This window comes from Ovis canadensis, chromosome 5 (assembly GCF_042477335.2).
Source record: "Ovis canadensis isolate MfBH-ARS-UI-01 breed Bighorn chromosome 5, ARS-UI_OviCan_v2, whole genome shotgun sequence".
Lineage (NCBI taxonomy): Eukaryota > Metazoa > Chordata > Mammalia > Artiodactyla > Bovidae > Ovis > Ovis canadensis.
Window position 1 is genome coordinate 63,383,008 of NC_091249.1, and position 12,736 is coordinate 63,395,743.

The 12,736-nt window shown below is 42.0% G+C and overlaps 1 protein-coding gene across 1 annotated transcript in view; it reads right to left on the reverse strand.

The window, feature by feature from the left end:
- Positions 1 to 10,286, reverse strand: part of DNAJC18 (DnaJ heat shock protein family (Hsp40) member C18) — a 29,209-nt gene extending 18,923 nt beyond the window's left edge. Inside the window, exons 1-2 of the mRNA XM_069592211.1 lie at positions 9,983 to 10,286; positions 8,154 to 8,340 (exon numbers count right to left, since the gene is read on the reverse strand). Coding sequence (XP_069448312.1) covers positions 8,154 to 8,340; positions 9,983 to 10,022 — 227 coding nt within the window. The 5' untranslated portion in view covers positions 10,023 to 10,286. The remainder of the gene's footprint in view (positions 1 to 8,153; positions 8,341 to 9,982) is intronic.
- Positions 10,287 to 12,736: the final 2,450 nt, after the last annotated feature.

Consider the following 12,736-nt stretch of genomic DNA (forward strand, 5'->3'; position numbering starts at 1 on the left):
GTGCAGCTACTATGGAGTACAGTATGGTGGTTCCTTAAAAAATCTAAAAATTGAACATATGATGCTGGACATATATCCAGAAAAGCTGAAAACTCTAATCTGAAAAGATAGATGCACTCCAGTGTTCACAGCAGCACTCTTTACAATAGCCAGATGAATGGACAGAAAAGATGTGGTGTACATATATATATAGTGGAATATTACTCAACCATAAAAAATAATGAAATGCCATTTGTAGCAACAAGGATGGATCTAGAGATTATCATACTAGGTGAGGTAAGTCAGACAAAGACAAATATCATATGATATTACTTGTATGTGGACTATAAAAAGATGACACAAATGAGCTGATTTACAAAACAGATACAGACTCACTGACACAGAAAACAAATTTATGGTTACCAGAGGGGAAAGCTGTCTAGGCTGGCCATAACTTCCCTTCCAAGAAGTAAGCATCTTTTAGTTTCATGGCTGCAGTCACCATCTGCAGTGATTTTGGAGCCCCCAAAAATAAAGTCTGACACTGTTTCCACTGTTTCCCCATCTATTTCCCATGAAGTGGTGGGACCAGATGCCATGATCTTAGTTTTCTGAATGTTGAGCTTTAAGCCAACTTTTTCACTCTCCTCTCTCACTCTCATCAAGAGGCTCTTTAGTTCTTCACTTTCTGCCATAAGGGTGGTGTCATCTGCATATTTGAGGTTATTGATATTTCTCCCGGCAATCTTGATTCCAGCTTGTGCTTCATCCAGCCCAGCGTTTCTCATGATGTACTCTGCATATAAGTGAAATAAGCAGGGTGACAATATATAGCCTTGACGTACTCCTTTTCCTATTTGGAACTAGTCTGTTGTTCCATGTCCAGTTCTAACGGTTGCTTCCTGACCTGCATACAGGTTTCTCAAGAGGCAGGTCAGGTGGTTGGTATTCCCATCTCTCTCAGAATTTTCCACAGTTCGTTGTGATCCACACAGTCAAAGGCTTTAGCGTAGTCAGTAAAGCAGAAATAGATGTTTTTCTGGAACTCTCTTGCTTTTTCCATGATCCAGCGGATGTTGGCAATTTGATCTCTGGTTCCTCTACCTTTTCTAAAACCAGCTTGAACATCTGGAAGTGCATGGTTCACGTATTGTTGAAACCTGGCTTGGAGAATTTTGAGTATTACTTTACTAGCGTGTGAGATTTGTGCCAATTGTGTGGTAGTTTGAGCACTCTCTGGCATTGCCTTTCTTGGGGTAGGAATGAAAACTGACCTTTTCCAGTCCTGTGGCCACTGCTGAGTTTTCCAAATTTGCTGGCATATTGAGTGCAGCACTTTCACAGCATCATCAAGGTCTGTCTAGTCAAGGCTATGGTTTTTCCAGTAGTCATGTATGGATGTGAGAGTTGGACTCTAAAGAAAGCCAAGTGCCAAAGAACTGATGCTTTTGAATTGTGGTGTTGGAGGAGACTTTTGAGAGTCTCTTGGACTGCAAGGAGATCCAACCAGTCCATCCTTAAGGAGATCAGTCCTGAGTGTTCATTGGAAGGATTGACATTGAAGCTGAAACTCCAATACTTTGGCCACCTGATGCAAAGAACTGACTCATTGGAAAAGACCCTGATGCTGGGAAAGACTGAAGGAGGGAGAAGAAGGGGATGACAGAGGATGAGATGGTTGGATGGCATCACTGACTCAATGGACAGGAGTTTAGGTAAACTCCAGGAGTTGGTGATAGACAGGTAGGCCTGGTGTGCTGCAGTCCATGAGGTCACAAAGAGTCAGACACGACTGAGTGACTGTACTGAACTGAACTGAAATGAGGGCAAAGCAGGGGTGGGGGAGTGGGAAGGAGGGGGATAGATTGGGACTTGGGGATTAACAGATACATACTACTTCATATAAAATAATCAATAAGGTCGTACTATATATATATATAGCACAAGGAACTGTACTCAATATTCTATAATAATCTATAATAGAAAAGAATCTGAAAAAGGACATATATATATATTCAGTTTTACATAACACAATACTTTGCTCTACACTAGAAACTAACACAACATTGTAAATCAACTATACTTTAAAAAAAATCTACCACATTCTTCTAAAGGGTGCATATTCTTACACTGTTATGGATGTATGGGTTTCCCAGGTGGTTCAGTGGTAAAGAATCCACCTGTCAATGCAGGAGATGGGCTTGATCCCTGGGTCAGGAAGATCTCCTTGAGGAGAAAATGGCACCCTACTCCAGTGTTCTTGCCTGGAAAAACCCCACGGACCACGGACTGAGGAGCCTGGCGGGCAACAATCCACAGGATTGCAGAGTCAGACACAACTGAGTGACTGAGCATGCATGCATGTACATTCCCTACTGATGGGCATTTAAAGTACCTCCAGTTTTTTCTATCACACAACTCAGCTGAGCAGGCAGAGGCTCACAGTGTTGCTAAAGAGTTCATAATAAGTTAGTAGCACAGTCAGGATTATTAATGCAGGGTCTGGAATATCAGTCGGGGTCCTTCCCCAATAGCTGCTTGTGGGGATTCCCCACCCTAGTTTCCAATTCCTGAAACTATGGATTCCCCAGCCTAGTTTCCAATTCCTGATTTAATGGCAAATACTCCCCTGCCTCTCTCTTTCTCTTTCCATCTCTCCCTTATCAGATATATAATTTGAAAATATTTTCTCCTGTTTTGTAGGCTGATTTTTCACCTTCTTGGTGGTATCTTTTGAAGTACAAAATTTTTAATTTTGATGAAGTCCAATTTGCCTATATCTTCTTTTATAACGTGTACTTTGGTTGTCAACACAAAATCACTCCCTAATTCAATGTCACAAAGCTTTACATTTATGTTTTCTTCTAAGAGTTTTATAGTTTTAGCTCTTATATTTAGGTCTTAGGTCTTAGAATTAATTTTTTTATTTGTATGAGGAAGGAGTACAAGTTCATTTTTTGCAATGTGGATATCCAGTTGTCCCAACAAGAAGACTAATCTTTCCCCCATTAAATTGTCTTGGCAATCTTGTCAAAAACCAATTAATCACAAATATAAGGGTTTATCTCAGGAGTGTCAATTCTATTTCATTGATCTAAATGTCTATCCTATACTAGTGCACACTATCTTCATTCTGAATCTTTGTAGTAGGTTTTGAAATTGGGAAGTATGAGTCTTCCAACTTTGCACTGTTTTCCCAAGACTGTTTTGGCTTCCCTGGTGGCTCAGATGGTAAAGAATCTGCTTACAACGTAGGAGACACAGGTTCAATCCCTGGGTTGGGAAGATCCCCTGGAGAAGGGAATGGCTACCCACTCCAGTATTCTTGCCTGGATAATCCCTTGGACAGAGAAGCTTGGTGGGCTACAGTCCATGGGGTCACAAAGAGTTGGACACGACTGAGTGACTGACTAACACTTGGTTACTCTAGGTCCTTTGCATTTTCATATGAATTTCAGGATCAGATTGTCAATTTCTGCAAAAAAAAAAGGTAACTGGGAATTTAATAGGGCTTGTGTTGAATCTGTGGATCAATTTGAGGAATATTATCCATATTAAGATTGCTGGGAAAAATATCAATAACCTCAGATATGCAGATGACACCATCCTTAAGGCAGAAAGTGAAGAACTAAAGAGCCTCTTGACGAAAGTGAAAGAGGAGAGTGAAAAAGTGGCTTAAAACTCAACATTCAGAAAACTAAGATCATGGCATCCAGTCCCATCACTTCATGGCAAATAGATGGGGAAATAATGGAAACAGAGAGAGATTTATCTTTTGGGGCTCCAAAATCACTGCAGATGGTGACTGCAGCCATGAAATTATAAGATGCTTGCTCCTTGGAAGAAAAGCTATGACCAACCTAGACAGCATATTAAAAAGCAGAGACATTACTTTACCAACAAAGGTCCATATAGTCAAAGCTATGTTTTTTCCATAAATCATGTATGATGTGAGAGTTGGACCATAAAGAAAGCTGACCGCCAAAGAATTGATGCTTTTGAACTGTGGTATTGAAGAAGACTCTCGAGAGTCCCTTGGACTGCAAGGAGATCAAACCAGTCAATCCCAAAGGAAACCAGTCCTGAATATTCATTTGAAGGACTAATGCTGAAGCTGAAACTCCAATACTTTGGCCACCAGATGTGAAGACCCTGATGCTGGGAAAGATCGAAGGCAGGAAGAAAAGAGGAAGACAGAGGATGAGATGGTTGGATGGCATCACTGACTCGATGGACATGAGTTTAAGCAAACTCCAGGAGCTGGTGATGGACAGGGAAGCCTGGCATGCTTCAGTCCATAGGGTCATAGAGTTGAACATGACTGAGCGACTGAACTGAACCAATATTAAGCCTTTCAATTCATAAACACAGGCAAACTTCCCATTTATTTAGAGTTTCTTTAATTTCTTTTAATGAAGTTTATAGTGTTCAATGTACAATCTTACATTTGTTAAATTTATTCCTAAGCATTTTATTCTTTTTGATGCTGTTATAAATGAAGTTGTTTTCATTTTCAGATTGTTCATTGCTAATGTATAGAAAAATAATGTATAAAAAATAATGTATAGAAAAAATAATAATAATAATGCAAGTTTCCCCTTATAGGTGCCCAAGGGCATAGACCCATTGTTGCTACTGGTTTTTCCTAAGTTATATACCAAAGATTCCAGAAGGCTTTTCCTCGAAGAGTCAACCAGGTGGTGCCCAGGACCCTGGGGCAGCAGCTGGCTCCTAAAGAAAGTCCATGACCGTGGGCACTTCTGTTTCTACCCTCCATGGTCGTGACACCACCTGGCCTTCTCTTGCATGTTGGACAAAGGATGAACCACAAGAGTTTCTTATCATCACTTTCAAAAGAGTTTTTCTCAAAATAGCAGTTACTGCCAGGGGGAGGGAGGGAGGTTTTATTCATTTCCACAGTTTATACTGAACCTTTGCAATTACTGTTTTTCCCAAATTTTTCTCTGGCAGTGGATGTGTCATTGAGCCAGCCATCCCCCAAAGCCTTAGTACCCCCAAGCTGCCAGCCAGGAGGGGCTCACTACCCTCCCAGAGCTTCTCTTGGCTCTCTTTTAAAATTTCCCCAACAAATAGGATTCTTGCTGGGAAAGGAAGCTTGGTTAAGAAATGTCAAATATGGCTTTATAAATAAAGTCCTGCCCTGTGAAGAAGTGGCCACGCTAGCCAAGAGAGATGCTCAGAATTGGATATGGATGAGAGCAACCTGCCTGTGCTGACCCCGGTGCTCTGCCCCCATCACTGTGACCCTCTGGTTTCAGTAGATGTCCCTAGATGGGCTGAGCCATGTGCAATAAGAACATGGATCCACTATATTTCTTGATTAGAATTCTGAAATTGTATATCTATAAATATATGTTTACTAAGTGAAAAAAGAAAAATAATGATTTTTGTATGTTGATCTTTGCTGAAGTCGTTTATTAGTTTTAATAGTTTGTGTGTGCATATTCCTTAAAATTTTCTATACTAGATCATAACATATGTGAACAGTTTTACTCCTTTTTTCCAAACTGGTTGGCTTCTTATTTTTCTTGCCTAATTGCCCTGGCTTGAACCTTCAGCACAATGTTGAATAGTAATAGCTAGAGTGAATGTAGTTGTCTTGTTCCTGTCCTGTTTCTGATCTTGGAGAACATCAAATTATTCATCATTAAGTATGATGTTAGCTGTGGATGTTTTTGTAGATGACCTTTATCTGGTTGAGGAAGTTCCTTTCTATTCCTAGTGTACTGAATATTGTTATCATGAGAGTGTTGGATTTTCTCAAATGCTTTTTCTACACCTATTGAAATGATCATATGACTTTTGTCTTTTATTCTATTAATATGGTATATTACATTATTTTATTTTCATGTGTTAAACAACCTTGTACTCCTAAGATAAATCTCACTTGGTCAAGATATATAATCCTTTTTACATGTTTTATATGTTGCAGAAATCTGTACCCATCTTGTGATGCTTTCATCTGCTTTTGGTTATAGAGTAATACTGGTCTCATAGAATGACTTGGAAAGTGTTCCCTTCTTTGGTATTTTCTATAATAGTTAATGAAAGATTAGCTAATTCTTCAGACATCTGGTAGAATTCACCAGTTAAGTCATCGGTGCCTGGACTTTTATTTGTGGGAAATTAAATTTATCCATTTATGTTCTCTAATTTGTTGGCATATAATTGTTCACAGTAGTCTCTTACATAATCATTACTTTTGTAAGATTGGTAGTGATATCCCCTATTTCACTTCTGATTTTATTTCTCTGAGTCTTCTCCCTTTTTTGGCTTGGTCAGTCTAGCTAAGTTTGTCAGTTTTGTTGATAATCAACAACTTTTGGTTTTGTTGATCTCTATTGTTTTGCTATCCTCTATTTCATTTATTTTCACTCTATATTATTTCCTTTTGTTTGTTTGAATTTATTTTGTTCTTCCTTTTTTAGATTAGGTTATTGATTGATTTATTGATCATCGAAAAAGCTAGAGAGTTCCAGAAAAACAACTATTTCTGCTTTATTGACTATGCCAAAGCCTTTGACTATGTGGATCACAATGAACTGTGGAAAATTCTGAAAGAGATGGGAATACCAGACCACCTGACCTGCCTCTTGAGAAACCTATATGCAGGTCAGGAAGCAACAGTTAGAACTGGACAGGGAAGAACAGACTGGTTCCAAATAGGAAAAGGAGTACGTCAAGGCTGTATATTGTCACCCTGCTTATTTCACTTACATGCAGAGTACATCATGAGAAACGCTGGGCTGGAAGAAGCACAAGCTGGAATCAAGATTGCCAGGAGAAATATCAATCACCTCAGATATGCAGATGACACCACCCTTATGGCAGAAAGTGAAGAGGAACTAAAAAGCCTCTTGATGAAAGTGAAAGAGGAGAGTGAAAAAGTTGGCTTAAAGCTCAACATTCAGAAAACGAAGATCATGGCATCTGGTCCCATCACTTCATGGCAAATAGATGGGGAAACAGTGTCAGACTTTATTTTTGGGGGCTCCAAAATCACTGCAGATGGTGACTGCAGCCATGAAATTAAAAGATGCTTACTCCTTGGAAGAAAAGTTATGACCAACCTAGATAGCATATTCAAAAGCAGAGACATTACTTTGCCTACAAAGGTACGTCTAGTCAAGGCTATGGTTTTTCCAGTGGTCATGTATGGATGTGAGAGTTGGACTGTGAAGGAAGCTGACTGCCAAAGAATTGATGCTTTTGAACTGTGGTGGTGGAGAAGACTCTTGAGAGTCCCTTGGACTGCAAGGAGATCCAACCAGTCCATTCTGAAGGAGATCAGCGCTGGGATTTCTTTGGAAGGAATGATGCTAAAGCTGAAACTCCAGTACTTTGGCCACCTCATGCGAAGAGTTGACTCATTGGAAAAGACTCTAATGCTGGGAAGGATTTGGGGCAGGAGGAGAAGGGGACGACAGAGGATGAGATGGCTGGATGGCATCACTGACTCGATGGATGTGAGTCTGAGTGAACTCCGGGAGTTGGTGATGGACAGGGAGCCTGGCATGCTGCGATTCATAGGGTTGCAGAGTTGGACACGACTGAGCGACTAAACTGAACTGAACTGATTGACTTGAGATTTTAGAAAAATAAACATTTATAGCTATAAATTTCCTCTAAGTATTGCTCTACCTGTATCCTATATGTTTTGGTGTGTTGTGTTTTCATTTTCAATCATCTCAAAGTATTTTCTAATTTTCCTAATGACTTCTTCTGTGACCTATTTGTTATTTAGGAATATGCTGTTTAACTTTTACACATTTGTGAATTACCCAAATTTCCTTCTGTTGTCAATTTCAAAGAACATATAGTGTTTTATTTTAATCCTTTTAAATTTATTAAGGCTTGTTTTGTAGCCTAACATATGGTCTACTCTGCATAATGTTCCATGTATACTTGAGAAGATTGTACATTCTGCTGTTGTTGAGTAGGATGTTGTACAGATGTCTGTTATGTCAACCTGGTTTTCCCTGGTTCTCTTAGAGTAGAAGTTACTTCAGATTATAGCCTAACACTCCACTTCCACCTAATTTTGCCTCTGAGGCCAAGATGTTATTGTGCTTCAATGATAATAATAATAATAGCAGTCATCTGCGCTAGGCACTCTATATAAAATCACTCATTTAATCCCACTACAGGCTCACCTTTGTACTCCAAGCAGTTGCTCCTCTGTATAAGTGGAGTTCCCCTCACCCTGTCGGGTCTGACTCCATTCATTCTCAGACTTCTTTTCCTTCTGTCCCTTCATGCAGTTACAGCAACCACAGGGGTCATGACTTTCAGGAGGTCTGTCTTCTGGGTATTTGTTTCTTCTGACTGCATCAATGTAAGCTGCAAAACAACAGTACCTCCATGAGGGTTCACTCTGACCTGCAAATCAACTTTGCTACTGGCCTTAGCTATCTGGGAGGCTGCCTATAGGCCAGTGAATGTTTGAGGGCCAGGTTAGTAGTGTCATACTGACTTTTACAGATCCAAATCCATACAAAGCAGAAGAAACATCTTCCTTGAGAAAACAATACAGAAAATATAGAAGCAATCATGGAAAACTTTTAATGTCAGAAACATGAAGCATTAAAATGTCCATCATCCCTATAGGCATCACCAGCAAATAATCTTGATTCAGGGCCAGTAAAGGCACTCCAGAGGCATCTGCCCAATACCTTAGATTTAGGGCAGCACCAGGGAAGTCTATTTCTCTGTGGTTCATGGTCAGAAGAGAATTGTTCTTAACATATTATTTTTTGTTGCAATGTTTTCCACCACTAAGATTTAAAGTAGAGATGAGTTCAATGTTTAAATGGTTATAGAACTAATACGTACAAGCCATTTGACTAGATAGATCAAGGAGGTGTATCAGTAAGACCTACTCCTGACCACAAAGAGGTTACTGTTTAAAGGGAAGGAATTTAATTAATCATAATGCCTGCAGAGTGTGAAGAGGGCCAAAGCAATATAGTCCAAGAAGGCAGAATGCTCATGTCCTGTCCAGAGGATCTGGGTAAGACAAAACACCCTTTTATCCTGCTTAATATCTTAGTGACTACCCATTGCTCCATGTCCAGATCTCTTCTCATGGGCCCAGCCTGTCTCTTTAGCTTCAAATCTCACTACAAGGTCCTCTGTACTCTACCTTCTACCACAACAATCTCCCTTCAGATCAGCAATGCCTTGTTTTCTCTGGGCCTTAGCACATGCTGTTCCTTCTGCCTGCAAAACTTTTCTCTAAGTAGGTCTGGCTAGCTCCAGCGCATCCTTCATGTCATCACATGTAATGCTTTCTTCATGAGGCCTCCTCTGAAACCCAGGTCGTGCTGAGTGCCTTAACAGTATGCGCCCCCAAACCTATGACCTTTCTGTGTAGCCCACGACATTTTGGCCTTCTTTTTAAATTGACTGTTTACCTGTCAAACTCCCTCATTAGATTGAGAGTTCTGTGGGCTCAGGTGACCATGTCTGTCAAATCCATAATGCAGAATACATACTAGGCATTGGTTCAGTCCTCTTTTCCTGACTGTAGGATGTAATGGGCTGGCCTATCCGTCCCAGTTCTGGATGACAAGACGAAACCCAGGTCTAGGGTCAGGCAGCCCAGTTTGGAGGCGAGGATAAGGACCGGGTAAGCAAGCTGCGGGAGACCGCGTTACCCCGCCCACCCTGGCGCGGGCGGGGCCTGATAGCTGCAGGCCCTGGGCGGGGCTGGGGGCCGGAGGCAACAAGTCGTCACAGGTGACTGTGGGTACCGAGCCGGGTCCTCAGCTTGAGCCAACGCTTCTGGATTCCATATCCCGGTCCCCTGTCCTGAACAGTCTCCTACTTCACCAGGAACCCCACTCAGGCCCAGCATCTTCTCATAGGCCTCTGTCCTTCATCTCAGGCCCAGGATCTCAGCCCTTTCAGGTGCCATCAGGAGTCCCATCCCTGATTTCTCCGAGACCCTGCCCTGTCCCACCCTCCGGTCAGGACCTGGTACCTTCCGTCCAGCGCTCCCCGCTGCCCAAAGTCGCTGCCATAGCGGTTCCCAGTCAGCAGGTCTGCCGAGCCTCCCCCGCGCCCGACGCTAAGAGGGAAGGGGGGCAAAAAAGCGCGAGGTATGCTGGTCATTGTAGTCCAATCCATAGGAACTGCGGCTCACTGGACTACAATCCCCGGCCTGCATTGCGCCAGGGGTCGCAGCTGCAGTGGTGTAAAGGGGCGCGACCCTTGAAGGGCCTGTGGAAGAGTGTTGCTGCCAGTTGACTGCTTTCTGGCTAGCGGCTCATAGCTGCTACTGCGACAACTGTGGGCAGAGCTTTTCCTCATCTGTAGTGTGGGGATAGTGGCTTCCATGCCCCATAACACCTGGGAAGTTCAAGGAGACGCGATGAGATCCACTGGGAAAGACATTGCAAACTATGGGCTAGAGGGTGACATTGTGACTATTTTTAGCCTCAGGGATGTCCTTTTAAAATATACACTGACCCCCACCCCCACCCCCACCCCCATTCTGTGTAAAAGTGTGTGTTTGGTCCAGGACAAGTTTTGGTGATGTTGAACCCAGCTCTGGGAAGAATCAGGGAAATAAAAAGGTGAGAGTTTTATGTGGTTAGAGGGGAGCGTCTCTGGCATAGTTTCATTAGAGTGTCTAGTAAAAGCCAAGCATAGAGAAAGAAGAAAAAGGCAGGTTTTGGAGCTGGTGTTAGATTCCTATATTTGCTTTTCCTTAGTCTTCATCCATCCCAGGATGTCTGAAGTCTCCATCAGACATCCATCCCTGAAGTCTCCAGGGCCCCTCTGAGACTTCTCTCCTCCACCCCATTCGTTTACTGGGCCCATCCCTTTTTCTGAAGTACCAGGCCCTAGGAGATGAGTGAAAAGGAAATGAAGAATTATCCCTGCATTTTCCCACTCATGTTTGCATAGAGCCTAGTGAAGAATAAAAGCGATTCTTAAGTGTCCTTACTGATTCATCCCTGCAAGTGATTTGGGATGGCCAAAAATCAGGTCTGCAGAAGTGAAACATGATCAAACAAAAAATCACCTGGAATTCACTGAGATCTTACTCACAAAGACCAAATAAGTTATGTCAATTATGATATCAAATAGCAGCTACTTAGGTATTGGGGTGGAGTGGGGAGATGTACAGTCCTAGGCGCAAACTGAAAGGGTAAATGCCTTCAGTTGTAAGCAGTTCCACCCCTTCCCTGCAGTCATGGCCCTGGGATACACGAGCATCAGTGTGTACACAGAAGGCTGAAGAAGCCACTTGTGTGCTTCAGACAAGGGGTCTGATCAGGGACATCCTTTAGGTGGTTAATGGAAGCTTATTTGGTTTAGGGAGGCTAGACAGGCTACTCTAGAAGATGAACAGGGAAAGGTGGAATATGTCTTGAAGTCTAGGGTCACTGAACTAGAGTCAAAGATGTCAGAATACCGTGAAGTCAGAGGTATCTGGTTGAGAGTGGGGATGCTAGAGCATTATATGGGAGAAATTGGATTGAGAAGAAGTGCTATGAATTATGGGGCTGCTTAGAAGTAGGGTCACAGACTACTAACCAAACTGATCACATTGACCACAGCCTTGTCTAACTCAATGAAACTTTGAGCCATGCCTTGTAGGGCCACCCAAGATGGATGGGTCATGGTGGAGAGTTCTGACAAAACGTGGTCCACTGGAGAAGGGAATGGCAAGCCACTTCAGTATTCTTGCCTTGAGAACACCATAAACAGCATGAAAAGGCAAAAAGATAAGACACTGAAAGATGAACTCCCCATGTTGGTAGGTGCTCAATATGCTACTAGAGATCAGTGGAGAAATAACTCCAGAAAGAATGAAGAGATGGAGCCAAAGCAAAAACAACACCGAGTTGTGGATATGACTGGTGATGGAAGTAAAGTCCGATGCTCCAAAGAGCAATCTTGCATAGGAACCTGGAATGTTAGGTCCACGAATCAAGGCAAATTGAAAGTGGTCAAACAGGAGATGGCAAGAGTGAACATCAACATTTTAGGAATCAATGAACTAAAATGGAATGGAATGGTCACTCAGATGACCATTATATCTACTACTGTGGGCAAGAATCCCTTAGAAGAAATGGAATAGCCATCATAGTCAACAAGAGTCCAAAATGCAGTACTTGGATGCAATCTCAAAAATGAAACAATCATCTCTGTTTGTTTCCAAGGCAAACCATTCAGTATCACAGTATTCCAAGTCTATGCCCCAACCAGTAATGCTGAAGAAGCTGATGTTGAACGGTTCTATGAAGACCTACAAGACCTTCTAGAACTAACACCCCCAAAAGATGTCCCTTTCTTTGTAGGGGACTGGAATGCAAAAGCAGGAAGTCAAGAGATACCTGGAGTAACGGGAAAATTTGGCCTTGGAGTACAGAATGAAGCAGGTCAAAGACTAACGGAGTTTTGCCAAGAGAACGCACTAGTCATAGCAAACACCCTCTTCTAACAACACGAGAGAAGACTCTACACATGGACATCACTAGATGGTCAATACTGAAATCAGATTGATTATATTCTTTGCAGCCAAAGAGAAGCTCTATACAGTCAGCAAAAACAAGACCAGGAGCTGACTGTGGCTCAGATCATGAACTTCTTACTGCCAAATTCAGACTTAAATTGAAGAAAGAAGGGAAAACCAATATACCATTCAGGCATGACCTAAGTTAAATCCCTTATGATTATACAGTGTAAGTAACAAATAGATTCAAGGGATTAGATCTGCTAGAGT